Below are 19,542 nucleotides of genomic sequence, written 5' to 3'. Positions count from 1 at the left end.
CCTCCTCTTTCACCTCCCTTGGGACAATTAACAAGAGCTGGGAGTTACCTCAATTCCTCCTTTCTCCCATTCCCAATCTTGAACCCATTGGCAAATCCTCTGAGTTCCATCTTCAATAGGTACCCAGGATAGAACTAACCCTTCCTTCCAAGGCCACCGCTCTGGTCCACACTGGAGCCCATCTCTTGCCTGAGTTCCTGGAAACAGTTCATCATTGACCTCCTTGCCCATCCTCAACACTTTGTCATCTGTTCTCAACACTGCAGCCAGGATGGCTCACTGAAACAGAGTCTCGTGGGGTCACAGCCCTGCAATGACTTTCTGTCACCTGGTTGTCACCTTCCTGAAGTCATGTCCTAAGCTATCTCCTGTGGCCACAGGGCCTTCTTGCTCCTCCTGGATATACCTGGTATGCTCCTGTCCCAGGGCCTTTGCATATGCTTTCCCTTCCTTTTAGAAGGCTCTTGGTGTGAGATCATTCGCTTTCATCATTCTTTAGAACTTGACTCAAGCATTAACTTCCTAGTAAAGACCCACCTGGCCCCTATGTGAATAGCAAGCATCACCACCACCTCCCCTTCAGCACCCCAGCCCTGTCTTCTGCTTTCTATTTCCAGACCAGTTACCACAGTCACCAGGCTATCTTGATAAGGGGGAAACAGAGCCCTACTCTGATAGTTTCACCATGGGATCCCTCTGATTTCCCAGTCCAGAGCCCTGGGGGAATAGGTGACCAGAGCTCGTGTACAGCGAGGATGCCTGGGACCATGGGTTCACCTATGGCACCCTGAAGACCATCAGGAAAATGAGCCATAAGAGGAATCCGGTTGCACACGAATCCTGAAACCAGACACCTTCCTCAATTCCAGGTGAGCACACACACATTCTCCCCTTGCCGGATGTGCTCATCTGAAAAGCTGAGCAGAGAAGCATCCCAGGGTCCAAACCTCCCTCTAGCCATGGTCCTGGGAAACAGACGTCTCTCCTCCCTGCACCAGCCACCTGTGATTGACGTCTGGCATCCTCCTGTGCTAGGCAGAATCTTGCACCTCTCTCTCTTTCCTGGGACGTCATCACAAATCAGGCTTTGCTGCACAGTTTTCAGGAAGGAACCTGCAGCAGCAACAGCAGCAGCAGCAGCAGCAGGCCGCCCAGGATTGGTCTCAATCTCACAGGTCAGGCCCCATGTGGAACTACAGCTTCAAGGAGACCGGTGTTCCGCGTGGTCTTGAAACCTCATGGCAGGAGCTGAGATTTCAGTTCCAAATGAAAACTGGCCCCTTCCACACAACACAGGAAAGTGGAGGATTCCTCAGGGGTGTGTCTCTGGAAGAAGTGCTTCTCCTGGCTGAATTCACAGGCACCAGGCAGAGGACACCTGTGGTGCCTTGTCCAAGGAAGCAAGGGACACAATGGGCAAGAAGCCATTATGCCGCCTGTGGGCTGCTTCCCACCAAGCCCCCTGCTGAGATGAGGGCTGGAGAACCAAACAGGAAGCAAGTTTCCTATCACATCTGTAGCAGGAGGGCTGGCCCTGGAGCAAGCTGGCCTGTGCATCAAGAGCGAAGGCCACCACCAAGGCCTTACAGTCTCCCAGAGATCTGATCTGACTGCCCTGCCAGGCTCACACCTGCTGACATGGTGACTCCTAAGACACAGAGACTGCTTTCCAGCGCAGCTCAATGCTGCTCACAGAGAAGCCAACTCCAGTCTCAGAAACGTGTTCATCGTTAGCTCTGGAATTCCCTGGGTTTGTCCACACTGATCCAGCCCAGTGTCCCTTCTAGATCCTTCCTCCAGTGCCCTAGGGTTTCGAGCCACCTTCAAGCTGCCCTCCAAAAGGCAGGAATGGGCCTGTTTAGGCAGACCAGCTGAGCAATTCTGTCTGCAGGAAACTCGAACCACATCCTCCCTGAACACCAATGCTTCTGAGTCCAAGCTTCAAACCCTCACTCCCTAGGCATGGAGCACCACATCAGCATGAACATTGCTCTTTCAAATCTCTTATCTCCTGTTCCTTCAAAGCAGACACCCAGCTCCAGTCACCACTCTATTTTCCCTTCAGAGAAGTAAGGGAAAGGATAGAATAGAACACTACGTGGGCAGAGCACACATCTATCCAAATAGAATTCCGTGTTCTTTCTCATACAGGCAGCCCAACATTGCCCATCCTGATGAGAGGCCCCACAAGTTCAGTCCTCATATATATAGTTGACCTTGTGTTTTTCCTTTGGATATTTGTATCTCAAAGTCAGTGTCTAGATTGCCTTATTAAAATAACAAGAATAATAATGACATGGTCATGTAAAGGTCTGGTTCTCCATAACCAGACAACATGGCTCTGGTTCAGATAAGGATGAAAATACAACCTCTTCCCAGGAAGCAAAAACGCACACCCTCAGGGATCCTGACACACCTCACGGGAGATGAGCTCCTTTGCTCCATGGAGCTGTCCAAGTGCCAAGGGTGCAGGCGCCCTCCAGGGTTCATTCTCTGTTCTTCAACAGTTCCCCTGTTCAAGTCGCGAGTGACTCACCGGCTCAGGTTTCAGAGTCCAGGATGGGCCACCAGGTGAGCAGCTGAGCAGCCACACACACACACACACACACACACACACACACACTGCCTTCCCCGCCTCACCAGGGAAGGCTAACACTGGGATTGCAGTGAGCCACTCCCCAGGCTCCTAAACAATTTACACTCCTCCATTTCTCCCCCTCACGAAGCGCACTGCACCCTGTTACAGCTCTGAGGCTGTGCTTTACCTCAAAACCTAATTTTAAAAAATTTATGTATTATTTGACAGAGAGACACACACCAAGAAAGGGAACACAAGCAGAGGGAGTGGGAGAGGGAGAAGCAGGCTTCCCTCTGAGCAGGGAGCCCAATGTGGGGCTTGATCTCAGGACCCTGGGATCATGACCTGAGCTGAAGGCAGAGGCTTGACTGACTGAGCCACACCAGGCACCCCTAAAAAATAATTTCTAATATGAGAAAGTGTTCATGGAAAAGAAAAACATGAACCGGCACAAAGGATTCTTTGACTATTTCAGAAGTCTGTTTTCCCATTGTTTAATTAAAACAGGAAAGAAAAACACACCAATTTCCGCTTCCACTAGCAGGTCTGACTCACTTCAGTGATTGAAAGGAGAGCAGGAAATACAAGAGGAACACGTGTCCTGATGTCATTTCCACTACCTAACTTTTGAAACTCCACACACACTCAAAGAAAGAAGCCCGACCCAGCGTCTTGGCCTGGCAACGCGGAGAAGTCTGAACTGGAGGGACAGACGGGGAGCTCATGAGTGTTGGCTGAGGCCGGTGGCACAGAAGAAGGGGCTCTGCCAGATCGGCACCCGGGCCTCCCCTGTCCTCAGCCAGGAACCTGCTCCCAGCCCTGACCTGTCACAACTGTCACACGGGAGACACGTGGCCACCCCGGGAGCCAGCCCTGCCCACCCCCTCCTGCAGAATGCACTCCGCTCTCCTCTGGGACCCCTGTCAGCTCTCCCCAGAACTGGAACACCCCTGTCTGCTGCAACGCTTCAGGATTCCCTGCGCCTTCCAAAATTACACTGGCCCAAGGCTTTCATGAGAAAGGAAGAAGGCTACCTCCTGAATGGTTAACACCTCCTGTCCTCTTCTGTCGTATTTCTCTGCACTTAGCTTCCTACCCGGGCAAACTGTAAGCAACATATCAATGGAACATGAACGTGCTCTGAGATCTGAATCTTTCACTGCAGCTTTCCGAGGACTCCTTATGCAGTAAGACACTAGCGTATCCTGCCACAGTGTTTGAAACCTATCATCTACAGAATAAGAGAGCGAAAGTCACTCCATTTTTACCTCAATCTTCATGAAGCAGAACATGGTCTTTTTCTTTAAGATTTTATTTATTTATTTGATGGACAGAGATCACAAGTAGGCAGAGAGGCAGACAGAGAGACAGAGAGGAGGAAGCAGACTCTCACTGAGCAGAGAGCCGATGCGGGGCTCGATCCCAGGACCCTGAGATCATGACCTGCGCTGAAAGCAGAGGCTTAACCCTCTGAGCCACCCAGGCACCCCCTTCTTTTCTTCATTGACTTAAATTCTAGTTCGTTTCCCTGCAGTGTTCATTCCTTTCCTTCAGGGATAGGATTTCCTGATTCCTCACCTGCCATAGAACACCCAGAGCTCATCACCACCAGTGCCCTCCCTATTAATGCCATCACCCATTTAACCCTTTCCCCTCACCCACCTGCTCTCCAGCAACCCTCAGTTTGTGCTCTAAGGCTGATCTGTTTCCTCATTTGTATATCTTCCTCCCCCCACTATGTTTATCTATGTTCCTTCTGAAATCCCAGAGGAGTGAAGTCAGTGGGTATTTGTCTTTCCTTACAGATTTTGCTTAGCTTATACCGTTCTAGATCCATCTGCATCCTTGCAGATGGTAAGATTTCATTCTTCGTGAAGCTGGGGCCTATGCCATTGTGTATCCATCTCCCACATCTTCTTTCTCCATTCTTCAGTGAATGGACATTGGGACTCCCTCCATTGTTTCGCTATAGTTGTTCATGGTGCTATAAACATCACGACGTTTGTACCCCACTGAATGTGCATTTTTGTGTCCTTTGGGTAAATACCTAGAAGTGCAATTGCTGGGTCCTAGGGTTGTTCCGTTTTTAGCTTTTGGAGGAACCACTATGCTCTTTTCCAGAGTGGCTGCAACAGGCTGCATGCCCGGTGACAGTGCAGGAGGGTTCCACTTTAAGCAGAACATTCCCTGCCAGCAATTTCCTAAGGAGGAAATGGAAAACCTGTGGGATAACCTGACTCACCCAGTGCCAGGCAAGCAGTTCCAGAAATTCACCCCAGAGCTCCTGATGCCAAGCCCGTTGAAGACACTTGTCCAACTATCTAGATGATCCTTTTAGTGAAACTAGAAAATCAAGCTTCACTTTTATTTTTTTTTTAAGATTTTATTTATTTATCAGAGAGAGAGAGGGCGAGAGAGCGAGCACAGGCAGACAGAATGGCAGGCAGAGGGAGAAGCAGGCTCCCTGCAGAGTAAGGAGCCCGATGCGGGACTCGATCCCAGGACGCTGGGATCATGACCTGAGCCGAAGGCAGCTGCTTAACCAACTGAGCCACCCAGGCGTCCCCAAGCTTCACTTTGAAATCATTTATATTCATCCCTGCAGTTTCCATTAACTTAATTACACCTGCCATCAGCTTAGTTGCCTTTGTCACTGCAGTTGAATCCCGGCTTCATTTCTCCAGGAAATGAATTTACTAGTTTTATTCCAGATCACTGCATTCTTGCAACTTCTGTACAGACTCTATAAACCTCGATATTTTTAGCTATCCTTTTTACCACATTTTTAGAACTATTTAACCCATATTTGGAACTTATTAAGGAGCTCTCTGTGGCAAACTTCAAGTTCCATACCTTACCACAAGCTTAACACGACCAGAAGGCTCCTCTGGAAATGCGGGTGAGCGGAGGCACTGGGGCTGCAGATTGGAGGGGACTTGGGCTCCTCTTCAGCCTGGGATAAGCATGAATCCTTCTTTGACCATCCCAACTTTGCCCCATATCCAGGGTAAATTCTTGATTTCACACCTGTTCTCATTTCTTCTCTCCTGTCTCTTGTCAAGGCCCAGAACAGCTGTTCCCAATGCTTTGTGTTGTAACATTCCACGTGATACTCAGTAGGAGCCTAATATAGACGGCCTCTGTAACACAATTTCAATTACTCTTGTCATGCTTCGCTTTTGTGGCTCTCGTCTGGACTGTCTCCAAATTCTCCTGCTCAATTTTAGCAAGCTGGCCTAGAGTTCTCTCACAAGGGTCTGACTAGCACATGAACTAGCTCGTGGTCAAAGCCCTCCTGCTCAGGACTGGAACTGTCTCATCATGAATTCCTTTCCATTTCATTCTGAGCTTGCAAAGGTCAGGGGTTCACACTACCTTCAGTGTTTGCCTAAATGGTGATTGCCTTCTGGAACATGAAAGTGCTGTGGTTGTTTTGTGGGGATAACAATGATAACATGAGCCATCTCAGGGTTTGGCGAAAATAATTCTCAGAGTTGACCTGGTTTCTCTGATGAGATAGCATTGAAACACGTGGTAACTTTGAGATGCTAAAGAGTGAAAATGAGTGCCTAGAGCTCAGGAGAGAGGTGGATCGAGAGAGAATTTAGGTCACTCCTGGGAGAGAGACGTGGCCAAACTTTTGCCAAGCATACTGATTACAGGTGAGCAGTAGGGAAGGAAGCCAGACTGCAAGGAGTTCGAGACCACCCAGTCAAGAAGGTAGGCAAAGGCAGGAAGGGTAGGATAGTTCACTCCTGCGGTGGCAAGTAAAGGTAACAATGTGATAAAGGAAGGTTTGGAGCTTTTTTTTTAGATAGAGGGAAATTAGTTTTACTGAAGTAGAGAGTTTCTAGGGGCAAGAGATTATTTAAAAAGAACAGTTCTATTTATTAGGGCAGCACTATTCACTAGAATTTTCTATGGTGATGAAAATACTCTGTTTCTGCAATGTCCAGTATGGTAGCCACTAGCCACATGTGACTCTCTACATTTAAATTTTAATTAATTAAAATTCAATAAAATTCAGCTTCTTAGTTATACTAGCCACATTTCAGTTGCTCAATAGCCACAATGATTAAATTTAAATGGGTTTGAATTTAGTCACATGTGATAAGCATCGCATAAGCTTGGAGTTAGGGTTATTACTACCTAGAAGAGCAGATTAATCTCAAAGGATCAGTGTCTTCTAACAATAGAAGTTATTTCACCTGTATCACATCCAATCCAGTCCGTGCTGGGGGTGGTGGTGGGGAGGCTTGGAGATGCTGGCTCCTTCCATCTTGTGTGGCTGCCATCTTCAATATAAAGGCTTGAGGCTTGCTATGGAAAGGAAAGAGGAGGAGTGTGGAGGATCTCTTGGGAGGTTCTATGGGCTACGTTTGGAATTGGTTTACATCCCTTCTACCCATATTGCAATGGCTAGAAATAAATTACATGGCCCTACCTAACTGCAGGCTAGGCTGGAAAATATTTAACTGTGTGTCCAAAAGAAAAGGGAACAGGTTTATGGATATACAACATGATCCTGACACATTCATCAGTAAGAAAAAAAAAAAAAGTAAATTTGCCAAGAGTTCTGGGATAAGTCTCCAATAAGTCCTGGAAATGAACCTTAACCAGTGTGTCAGAGGACTGCATCTGGTATAGTTCTACATGTGAGGCAGAGGCTAAAAGATCAAAATGGATTAAACATAAAGGAAGGGTCAGGAGGAAGAAATGAGATTAATAATAGAGAGTAGCAAGCTTGATTTTTGGTGGAGAATCACATCTTCCTCAAAAAGAAAACAAAGGGAAAGTGTGAGAAGGTAAAGGTTTTGAGGTAAAAAGGGGAGAAGAAAGATCATTGGGTTGAATCACCTTGTCTTCTCTAAAGACATTTATTAGGAAGTTTCTCCTTAACACAACACGGCTGGGGAGACATCTGTGCAGGTGCTTAAAAATGAGCAGAAAAGATTGGCGCAGGTACTGTGAAGACTGGCTCAGGCATTTGCTGCAGAATTTAGAAGGAATCTGTTTGAGACTAACCTGGCAGCCATGATTTCTTGTAGAATGTGTCAGGTAAATTGAAACGTGTATCTTCTTTTTCTCTTGATAAATATCCCTATGGTAAGCCATAAGGTTCTGTTCATCTTCTGTTTTTTCATAGAAGTGGGCTTTGAAAAATCTAACTTAGACTTTTTCCTTCTGCCATAATTAAGACACCAGTATATGTGTAAAACATCAAAGCTAGTGAATAGATTAGCATGAAAAAATAGATTAGCATGCAAGAATTTTAAGAAAGATTAGGTGAAAATATTGAAGCTAGTAATTTATATTTTGACATTGGTTGGGTTATCAACATTGCATCATTTGAGGTTTGAGAATGAAATTACTGCTCATCAACACTGAAAACTAGGAAGAAAATACAAATACTTTTCCTCAGTGATACTGTAAATTCTTGGAATCACAACTAACAGGGACACAGTTTAGTATTATCGTCTGTATTTACCTCCCACTCCCTATCCACCTCTTCTGCTTCCTCTCTACCCAGGTTCTTCAAGAACTGTCTTCTCTCTCTGCCTGCCTCTCTGCCTACTGTGATCTCTCTATGTCAAATAAATAAATAAAATCTTTAAAAAAAAAAAAAAAAGAACTGTCTTAGAAAACATTTATTACTTAATATGAGGTGTGGAAAGGCAACAAGTCACTTTATGTAGTTGACTTTTTCGGCTTTTACTCTACTCAGATAATTCTTCCAGATGCCCTTTCTTACTCCATGTGGTTGAATGGGACTGACTCCCAGGGTCCAAGGATGACCATTACTATCCAACCTGGCCAATCAGGGTATTGTATTCTCCTGCCCACATTGATGGGCATGAACCAAGCCAGAACAATTGAAACTTTCCTTGGGATTTTAACTGGAAATAGAATGTGAGTTCTGAGGAATGTAAGTCTGGGTACTCGTAAGCATCTTTGTCAACACATTGCGACAGCTTGTCTTGAGATCCAAGAGATACAGAGTAAAGAGTCAGAGATAGAGACAGAAAAACAAGAGACTGTCTTGAATTTATTAAGTCCCTGGATCTAGCCATACCTGAAACTGATACCCTGAGCATTTCAATTAATATGAATGAAATACCCTTTGTAATATAACCCAGGAAGAAATAGGCTTTTGTCACTTGCAGTGGAAAATGTCCTGACTGTTACACTTAAAAAATACAGGTTCAGGCTGAAGAAGAGAGAAATTTGAACAACGGAATGCAAGAGGTAGTCCCTGCATTTTTATCTCCTCAAATTGTTGACCCTTTCAATAGTGGTACTTATGATATGTCCCAGGGGACAAGAGTAGAAAAGAAAACAATAGAAATGAAACTCAGCCTTCTCAATTGCTGAGAAAGCTTACAGAAGACCTGAAACAGGATAAAGTAATATCTGGGCTTCATCAGGCACTTCACTTGGTAGTGATGACCCATTACTACTCTCTATTGCTTATTAGCTTAAGTAAGAGAAGTTGGTCGGAGTTGTGCTAAGACATAATGTGACAGAGTAGCAAGTGGATCTACCCGGACTGAGGTTCAGTTTGCACTGTAGTGGATGTGTGACATGAAGAAATTGCTTTATGTATTATAGTCTTCACTAACTTAAAATGTATAAAATATCTTCTATTAGCAGAGATGGCAATTATCTCCTAACAGCCTTTCTCTCCTTTACCCAAAGTAACAAAATATTTAGCTAAGCACATGCCCTCTTCTTTCCCACACTTTTTTGCAACTAGGTTGGCCATATAACTAAATTATAGGCAGTGGGATGTAAGGGACAGTGTCCAGAGGGGCTTTGGGGGAATCTTCCTTAGAAGACAACTGACAGGCAGACAGCCTCTTCTCTGAGGTCCTGCCTGTCACTCCCTTATGGTATATTCAGTAAACTTCTATCTCCTTCATAAAAAAGAGAGAGAGAGAGAGAAACAACTGAACATATTGTTCTTCATTTAAAATTCTGCAAATGCCATCAGTAGAGGTAGGTTAAATTATGGTACATACTCTCCTAACCCTCTAAGACAGGATTAGTAACCTTTATTAGATGCTGTCACTGCACCCTGTTTTTTCCTACTTAGACATGTAATGATACTTTACTTTTAATGATTGTTCAGTATCTGCCTCCTCCTCCTTACTAGACTGTAAATCCAATGAAGGCAGGGACCATTAGGGAGGATATTCTGTGCCCAGTGCTTAGCATCATGCCTGCTGTACAGAAGTTTAGTATCAAATGTATAACAAATACACATACAGAATATTATACAGTCACTTAAAGTACAATAATGTAGAATTGTTTATTGACATGTAAAGTTACCCATAATGTTAAATTAAAAAATCAAATTATAAAATAGTAGATATAGCATGATCTCATTGTTATAAAAAGAATAGCTATGTATACAGATACCTTGATCTAAATGTTAACAGTAATATGATTATGGATGACTTCATTTTCTTTGTAACTCCTTAATGTACTATCTAAATTTTAAAAATAACATTCATTTGATTATTTTCTAATTTACATGATTCTCATTTTGAAAAAAATTGAGATTTACAACAACTTTTTTGTTACAAAATTTCACTTGAACATATAGACAATATTAGAAGCAACCTGGATTTCTGAATGCAAATCAAAATGTTGGATTATATTCACCTTGATGCTACTTCTGATTAAAGTGGGCCTCTTACAAAATGATCATTCTGATACCTTCATTTCTATAGAATATTTATCGTTTTAATGTCCATAATTACCCATTAGACTCTTCTCTCTCCTCGTATTCACATTCCTTCTCAGGATACTGAGAATGGAACACATTATCCTATCCTATGTTTCAGCTAAAGGCAAGGAGGATAAAAAATAGTTAAAAGGCAATGGACTTCCAAATTAAGACAATGTCAGCAGCTGCTACATTTAAAGCACTTTCCTTACATGAGGCAAGTTTGCCAAGGTGAAGTTTTTTCCTAACAAAACACAAAAAATGTTACCAAAATTCGAAAAGTATATTCATTTTAAACAAATGCTTTTGACAGCCTTACTGGTTATAAAACTATAATTGGGCTATTTTTTATTTTCAATGCCCAATGTGGGGCTTGAACTCATGACTCCTGGAATCAAGAGTCACATGCTCTTCTGACTGAGCCAGCCAAGCATCCCTATAATTGGGCAATTTTCAAGATTAGCTTATAATTTTCCCCTTTAAAAGATATTAATTTATATAAACAAGAAATTTACAGATAATCTCTATGGAGCAACATAATCATGGATATCTTAAAAGGTTAAGTAATTGCACTTATCCAAGAGTTAGTGTTATCTCTCATTTCTATTGTGGGGAAATGGAAGATATTTCTGTACATGAATTCCTTTTCCTAACTAAGTGTAACTGAGAAGTTTCACTAAGGTCAGTCTAAAATAAAAAAAGAAAAAAGAAAGAAAGATAGGGTAAACACTGGATATGGCAGTGTGTCTTTTAGTAACATTAATTTTGTTGTTCTTGCTAGTTTCAACCCATGGACACAAAGACCTCAGCACCATATTAAGAAGTGACATCATGACCTATAAAATGTGACAGCCGCAGAAGAACTCTTACACCATCATTCATTTTCGGTAAAAAGTCTAACAGAACAGTGAGAAATATTGTGCCTTGGAACCTTAATCATATAATACAGATCATTTCTAATACACATTGTGATGAAGCTGCACAGCTAGCTCTACATATTCTTTGGAAGCTCAAAAAGTTCAAAGACATCCGATGAATCTTCATTTCAGATCTAGTAGCATATAAGCTGGGTTTTCTAAGTAGGATTTCCACAAATTAGAGAAGCGTGACATTGTAGCACCATCAATAATTCTGTGATCAGCTGACCAGCTCACATTCATTATCTGTGCTTTATATACTTCTCCTTCCTGGTTAAATCGGGGAAGGGCCTAGAAATAAGGCAAAGAACAGTCAACCTTCACTTGCTCGAAGGCTCTAGCAACAGCAATGGTGAAAAAGTAAGCAAATTCCCCTCCTTGTAATAGAAGAAATGCGCATCCCAAAATGACTTGAAAGTGTTAACTCCAATTTTTCCCATTTTTATATTTGCCTCAAGCTTTCAGTTTTGCCAGGGTACTTCCTGTACCCTGCACAATTTCCATATATACAGTAAATCTCACTTCAGATTTCAATTACTTAACAAATATTTATTGAGCACCTACTATGTACCAGGTACTCTTCTCAGCTCTGGAGCTAAACCAAAAGAAGCAACATTCCTTGCCTTCTTGGAGCTAACATTTTAATGTAGAGAGACAATTAAGATACATAAGTAAAATATGTAACATGTTAGATAATGAAAAGTGCAAAGGAAACATATACCATGTAGAAACAGGAGAGAAGGTAGGCAGGGGCCAGGTGCAGGCAGCATTTTTGTTTGACAGGCTGGGCAGGGAAAGCCTCACCGAGGCTTCCTCAATGAAGGCAGTGAGGAAGAAAGCCAGGCGGATACTCCAAGAGATACAGAGGGGAAGCAGGGCTGGACTGTTGGAGGAATAGCAAGGTGGGCAGGATGGCAGCAGTGGAGGGGGTAGGGGTGGGAGGTAGGAGATGAGGTCACAGATGGAGCAGGCGGAACACAGGGCACATTGTCAAGAGCAATGCTTCTCAATCTGTCTTTGGTAAATGCCCTACGGTTTTTTTTTTTTTTTTTAATTTCTATTCCATTGCACACTATTTTAAAAAAACATATTAAATTACTAAACAGTACCTAAGTGGCTCAGTCAGTTAAATTACTAAAGACAAACAAATTTAAAGAAAAATTTTAAAAGATAAATAAAACACAAGCCCTAACTTCTTATTAGATTCAACAGACCCAAAATCACCTGTCAGACTGCTGTGAAAGTATCCAAACCCTATTTCCCCTTTCGGCAGTGACGTCCTCACAGTCTCCTCACGGGATACAGCAGTCACAGCCCCACATGGGTCCCTGATTACACTGAGGAGCACCAGTGCAGGTCCATGGAGGCCACCGCACAGGTTCAAATGGCCCTGAAACTGAGTGAGGTGAGAAGCTACAGGAGGAGGTCTTTGGGAAGAATGGCCATTTACCAAAAAGGGAAAACTTCAGAAGGAGCAAGTTTGAGGGTAGGGAGTGGCAAGGAAAGGAACAGAAAATTCAAGATGCCTAATTAGATATCCAACCAGGATATATGAATTTGGCAGTCAAAGGAGAGGCCAGGTCTGGAGATATAAACTTGGATGTCTTCAGCATACACATGGTGCTTAAAGATCAAGAAGAGGGCCAGAACTGAGCCCTGGTACTCAGAGGCTTAGAGATTAGGAAATAAGGCAGCCTGGGCAGAGGAGCCTCAGAGGAACAAGCAGTAGATGGGAGGAAAGCTGTAACAGCAAGGTATTCTACTAGTCGTGGTGAAGGACACTTTCCAAGGAAGTGGTGTCAATCAGCTGACTCCAGTGTGGCTAACAGGTCAGGGAAAACAAGCACTGAGAACTGAGTTATGTGGGGTATTAGTGACTTAGACCATTTATCAACAGGACATTCAAAATTTACAGCGAAAACAGAAAGTAGCGAAGGAGAGAGGATACACTGAGAGAGAAGAATGAAATACGCCCTACTTGTTCCTACCCAGAACATATTATAAGGTTTATATTTCAAGAACTATTCTTCTTAGCTTGATGAAATCATGGGTCAAATGATTTGGTAAACAGACACCTAGTGAAAAGATATTTGCATACCAATATTCACAACAGCAGTCTTCACAAGAACCAAAGAAAGGAGACAACCCAACTCATTAGAACCAAGCAGATAAACCAAATGTGGTGATATATGTGGACAGTTTCAGTCTGGGACAAAGTTCTAGAGATGGATGGTGGTGACAGTTGTAAACACGTGAATGTACCTAATGCCACTGAACTGTATACATTAGCATGGTAAATTTATGTTATGTATAATTTACCACAATTATATATATATATAATTGTATATATATACATATATGGAAATATATATAGATATATAGACACATATATGTATATATATAAATGTGTATATATGTATATATGTACATATAATCCAGAGGGTAATACATCTCTTTAATGAAAAGGAAAAACAAGACTTGCCAAGTAGGTATGGTGGCTGGGAACCTATAGGAAGTCAGAATCCTGTGAGATTCAAATGCTGAGCTCTTGCTGGGTGGGGAATGGGTGACAGGGAAGGCATATTCAGAGAAACTCCTGATTTCCAAAGAATAGAGTCTGCTATGTGTTGTTTTTTTTTTTTTCTATCTCCTCTGTGTGCTGGAGGGAAGGCTAGGAAAAGGGAGTAGCATAGCAGCTAAAGTACTGTCTGCAAGAGAGCAAATCAAAGGCTGAATGAAAGTCTTCTGTGGAAATTTTAGATGCCAATACAAAAATGATAACTCATGAAAGACAAGTCCCAGACATGCTCAGTGTGCAAGCATCATAAATATAAAGAAAGAATGGTTTTTCTGAAAACATGAACACCAAAATAAGTCAAAATAGTGATGACATTTAATAATGGTGGTACTGCAATGGAATCCAAGAGCTTAATTCTTTGATTCTGATGCCTCTCAACACTGAATTAACAGAGATGCCCAAGCTCCGTACCACCCCCTGACCCAGTTGTAATTCAGTTGGTATAGAGTGAGCTTAAACATTTTTTTCAAGCTCCCAGATGACTGTAATTTGTAGCCAAGAATCACTGCAACCCTGGGGTGCCTAGGTGGCTCAGTTACTAAGAGTCTGCCTTCAGCTCAGGTCATGATCCCAGTGTCCTGGGATCGAGCCCCGCATCAGACTCCCTGCTCAGTGGGAAGCCTGCTTCTCTCTCTACCACTGCTTGTATTCTCTCTCTTGCTGTCTCTCTCTCTCTCTCTGTGTCAGATGAATAAATAAAATCTTAGGGGAAAAAAAAAAAAAGAATCACTGCAACCCTAATTCTAAGTCAGTGTCTCCTAAAACATGGTCAAGAGATCACTCATGTTGGAATCACCTGTGTTCTTGCTTATTTATATATATATATATATATATATATATATTTATATTTATTTATTTATTTTTAAAGATTTTATTTACTTGACACAGAGAGAGAGACAGAAAGAGTACAAGCAGGGGGAGCGGTAGACAGAGGGAGAAGTAGACTCTCCGCTAAGCAGGGAGCCCAATGCAGAACTCGATCCCAGAACCCTGGGATCATGACCCAAGCCAAAAGCAGACGCTTAACTGACTGAGCCACCTAGGCATCCCCACCTGGGTTCTTGTTTAAAATGTAAGTTCTGGGGGCTCTGTCCCCAAAGCCAAGAATACTGCTTTCTTTCTTTCTTTTTTTTTTTTTTAAGAGAGGGAGGGGGAATGGGGGAACAGAGGGAGAGAAAGAGAGAGAATCTTAAGGAGGCTCCATGTCTAGCACAGAGCCCAATGCAGGGTTCAATCTCACAACCTTTAGATCATGACCGGAGCCAAAATCAAGAGCAGAATGCTTAACCAACTGAGTCACCCAGGCCCCCAAGAATACTACATTTTTAACTAGTACTCTCAATGAGTCTTAAGCAAAGTGAAGTATGAGAAAAATGGTCTAAATGGTGTCTCACTTTGTTATAAATAATTTGGGCTGGCTTACTATTATCTCTGGTCTTTGGAAATAAAGATATTTTGATGGGAGCATACTGACTGTATTTGTGATTATCCATAAAGATGTGCATCTGTGCCTGGCATGAACCACAGTGGTTCTATACCGAACAATCCAGATCACCACCATTTCCTATACATAGAGGCAGCCACTGGAATTGCAGGCCTACCTCTTAGGAAGAATAACTGGCTTACAGAGCCAAATGTTACACTCAAGCCTACAAAGTCAGGGCAAAATCTCAGAAATGATCAGTCTTGTGTTTACTCTCCCAATTTGCTAAAACTCTTTTGCCAATTATTTAATAAACATACCTTAATTGATCCGAGAGCCCCAATTGCTACTTCAGGGGACAGTATCACTGGTTTGGCATAGGTACCACCAATCTAAAAAAAAAAAAGTAAAACAGAAGAGTAGAAAAATTAAGCTTTTGAGGAACAAATGGGAAATGAAATATTATAATTTTAATTGAGCATATGATCAGAATTACAGTTAAAGTTTAGAATTTGAACATTTCTATTACTCACTGATCCAATGTTGGAAAGAGTAAATGTTCCTCCTGTAAGATCAGTGGTACTGAGCTGACCTACAGAGCCCAATTTCTGAAGGCGGTTCAACTCAGTGGCGATCTCAAATATGGAGCACATCTGGACATTTTTCACATTAGGCACAATCAACCCCTGCTCAGTATCCATTGCTATGCCAATGTTGTGAGAAGCCTAAAAAAAAAAAAAAAAAAAAAAGTGTATATATATATACATACATACACACACACACACATACATACAGTATGCTTTTTTTATAAGTTAACGAAAAGAAAGGACTAACCTTTGTTATGAAAAATAACCAAAAACTATTTTCTACCAGATTGATGATGATCTGAAGAATTTTAAAAAGATTTTTTTGGAAAAAATCATTTTTTGTTGGTAAGAATATTGGGCAACAGGCTCTTTCCATTCATTATTAGTGGATATATAAGCTGGTCGTTACATAAGACTTTCTGGAGGGGCGCTTGGGTGGTTCAGTGGGTTAAAGCCTCTGCCTTTGGCTCCAGTCATGATCCCAGGGTTCTGGGATGGAGCCCTGTATAGGGCTCTCCCCTGTATAGGGAGCCTGCTTCCTCCTCTCTGCCTGCCTCTCTGCCTACTTGTGATCTCTGTCAAATAAATAAATAAAATATTTTTTTAAAATAAAATAAAAATACTATTTTTTTAAAGTATGCAAAAATAAAATCCTAGAAGAATGCATATCTCAACATCAACAGTGAGTTATCTTAGGTCATGAGATTAAAAAGTAAATAGTTACTTTCTTGCTGGAATTTTTTGCAACAAGTAGATACTTAATCAGGAAATTAATCATATGGGAAGATTTTATTTAATTTATTAATTTATTTTTTTTTAAGTAGGCTTCACACCCAGCATGGAGCCCAATCTGGACTTTGAACTCACGGCCCCGAGATTAAGACCTGAGCTGAGATCAAGAGTTGGATGCTTAAATGACTGAACCACCTGGGCACCCCTTTATATGGGAAGATTTTAGATCTGACCCCCTAAAATACCTAAGCTTACTACTAGATAGAAATATAAGTAATGATTAGCATCCCCAAAACAGTTCTTAGTCTCAATAAATCTTCACTCCAAACAGAAGAGCTCATTCAAATGGAATGCATACTTTCATTACTTGTCCTATTTCTGTTTAAATTATTCTTGTTTTGGAACACCTGGGTGGCTCAATCGTTAAGTGTCTGCCTTCGGCTCAGGTCATGATCCCAGGGTTCTAGAATCGAGCCCTGCATCAGGCTCCCTGCTCTGCAAGAAGCCTGCTTCTTTCTCTCCCACTCTCCCTGCTTGGGTTCCCTCTCTTGCTGTGTCTCTCTCTGTCAAATAAATAAAGAAAACCTTAAAAAAAACCTATTCTTGTTTTAAAAACTGCAGGAACTCCATTTTGACAGAGGTTATCTCTTTAAGGGGAGGGTATGTAGGATCGTTAACATAATCCATTGCCTGACGGCCACTTATTTCCATTATTTTAAGCAATAAACAAAAGGGACTTAGAAAATGGAACTCCATATGTCTGAACAGTATCATTAGTAACCAGTAAAACCAGTAAAAATAACAAATTATATTTCAGTTTAATAGTTTATCCCATACCTTTAATTCTAGTCTAAAAAAAAAAAAATCACTCTTCAGGGTACAAAAGAAGCTTTTCCAACCTATAAGCACAGCTGCACCATTTTCTATTTATAACAAGCACTTTTCCACAACACATAGCCAACCTTGTAAGTTATGTTCTGGCAGTTTTCGTCCACAGAAGCATTAAGGATAGGAAACTGTAGTAGTCCCAAGGACGCAGCCTGTTGAACAGAAAGAGAATGCAACATTAGCACTCGTAACTGGGAAAGGGAATCAGAAGCAATAAGGCGGGTGAGGGAGGGAGGGTGAGAACCCTTATTGACACTGAGCTTAATTTCTCATCTTTATGTACCCAGGCGTACTACTCCCAATATCCCCTTCAAGGAGGGTGGAACCAAGTCACTGTAATCACTGAAGAATAAAAGATAAAGCCGTCAGGCAGCTTATTAACTTCAGGAGATTTTCAAAATAAGTGTAGAGACTGACCAAAGTACCAAACAAAATGTCTAAATTCTATAGAAGAATTTTACGTGTAGAATCTTACATGAGAAGTAAATCTGAAGTTCAGAAACACACTGAGTTAAAACAAAAAGGCAGTAAGCTGTTTCCCTGTATAGAAAGAACAAGTACGAAGGGTTTCCAAGGGCACTGACCATGTGAGGCTAGTGTTCCTCTTGGTGTCCTTGGCCAAGTGAAGGGCAGAGCTGGTGTGAACATTTACTTACTGGCTACCTTGCCAAATTGGTGGATTTTTGTTTCCCTCCTCTGCTTTCTTCTCCCTTCATCTTTTTTCCTTTTTCTTCTTCTTACTCGGTACCATTCCTCTTCTGTCCATATTCAAATTATCCTAACTGTCCCCCAAATGTTCTTTATACCCTGTTTTTCTGCCCATCCAGGATCTAATCAAAGCTCACACACTGAATTTGGTTGTCATGCCTTGTATTACATTTAAAAAATAGGTAAGTAAAAATGCTTAAGACTGTCCTTGAAATCCACCCCCCTCCCCATCCTGGCCTTCATCTAGTCCAATAAAGAATTCTTTACCAGCACTGTGTTAAGTGTTATTTTTGTCTGGGGGTCAGTGGTGGAAAAAAAAATCATTTCCTTGAACTAGAGAGTTAAGGCAAGTTTTACTAAGCATTTGATTTGACAACTGTAAATTTAATCTTCTTTATATAAAAATCCATGATTAAGGTTAAGTGTTAACAGAATTTTGAGTACAGTCCAAATTTTGTAAAAGAAAAAACAAGGTGGGGGTGAGTCCCTCAATAAGAAGTTATTTTCTTCCCTATACAATACATTCTAGTATTTCCTGGATGTTCTGAAACTATATATAGGCAGAAAAAATGTCATTTTAAAACAAAGCACACTAAATTTTATTCTCAAAATAAAGATCAGGTATTTCATTCAGACTAAAACGATGAAGACAAATGATAATAAAATAAATTCAGCATATTAAAAAGTTGATCTCGGGGCACCTGGGTGGCTCAGTTGGTTAAGCGACTGCCTTTGGCTCAGGTCATGATCCTGGAGTCTCAGGGTCGAGTCCCGCATTGGGCTCCCAGCTCCATGGGGAGTCTACTTCTCCTTCTGACCTTCTCCCCTCTCATGCTCTCATTCTCTCTCTCTCAAATAAATAAATAAAATTTAAAAATAAAAAATAAAAAGCTGGTCTCCCCTTCCTTCAAAACAGATGTCGCCAGTTTTTACTCATATGTTTTTGTCATTTGTCACTCACATATTTTTAACTCTCCATTTTCCAGCTTTCCCTCAGCCTCAGATCTGTTCCAGTTTTTCCAGGAAGGGAAGAGGGCAGATGGAATCTTTCCTTAATCTACCCCAAACTACCACCATACCTGCCCTCTGTGCCTATGCTCATCTGCCTTTTACCAGATATTTATAGCATCTCCTCTTCCTTGATTTCTATTCATCCACCAAGCAACTGGAGTCAAGCTTCGACCTCAACAATATTTTATTCAATCAGCCCTGACTAAGGCCATGCATGACCTTTTTTTTTTTTTTTAAGATTTTATCTATTTATTTGACAGATAGAGATCTCAAGTAGGCAGAGAGGCAGGCAGAGAGAGAAGGGGAAGCAGGCTTCCTGCTGAGCAGAGAGCCCGATATGGGGCTCGATCCCAGACCCTGGAATCATGACCTGAGCCAAAGGCAGAGGCTT

The 19,542-nt window shown here is 41.8% G+C and overlaps 1 protein-coding gene across 1 annotated transcript in view; it reads right to left on the bottom strand.

Annotated features, from left to right (window-relative positions):
* Positions 1–9,862: 9,862 nt before the first annotated feature.
* The window catches only part of DBT (dihydrolipoamide branched chain transacylase E2), a 54,508-nt gene continuing 44,828 nt past the window's right edge, over positions 9,863–19,542 (bottom strand). Inside the window, exons 8-11 of the mRNA XM_032301412.1 lie at positions 17,507–17,584; positions 15,759–15,950; positions 15,546–15,617; positions 9,863–11,515 (exon numbers count right to left, since the gene is read on the bottom strand). Coding sequence (XP_032157303.1) covers positions 11,348–11,515; positions 15,546–15,617; positions 15,759–15,950; positions 17,507–17,584 — 510 coding nt within the window. The 3' untranslated portion in view covers positions 9,863–11,347. The remainder of the gene's footprint in view (positions 11,516–15,545; positions 15,618–15,758; positions 15,951–17,506; positions 17,585–19,542) is intronic.

This window comes from Mustela erminea, chromosome 10 (genome assembly GCF_009829155.1).
Source record: "Mustela erminea isolate mMusErm1 chromosome 10, mMusErm1.Pri, whole genome shotgun sequence".
In the NCBI taxonomy this organism is placed as follows: domain Eukaryota; kingdom Metazoa; phylum Chordata; class Mammalia; order Carnivora; family Mustelidae; genus Mustela; species Mustela erminea.
The sequence above is the reverse complement of the archived record's forward strand: the minus strand, read 5'-3'. Positions and strand labels throughout refer to the sequence as shown.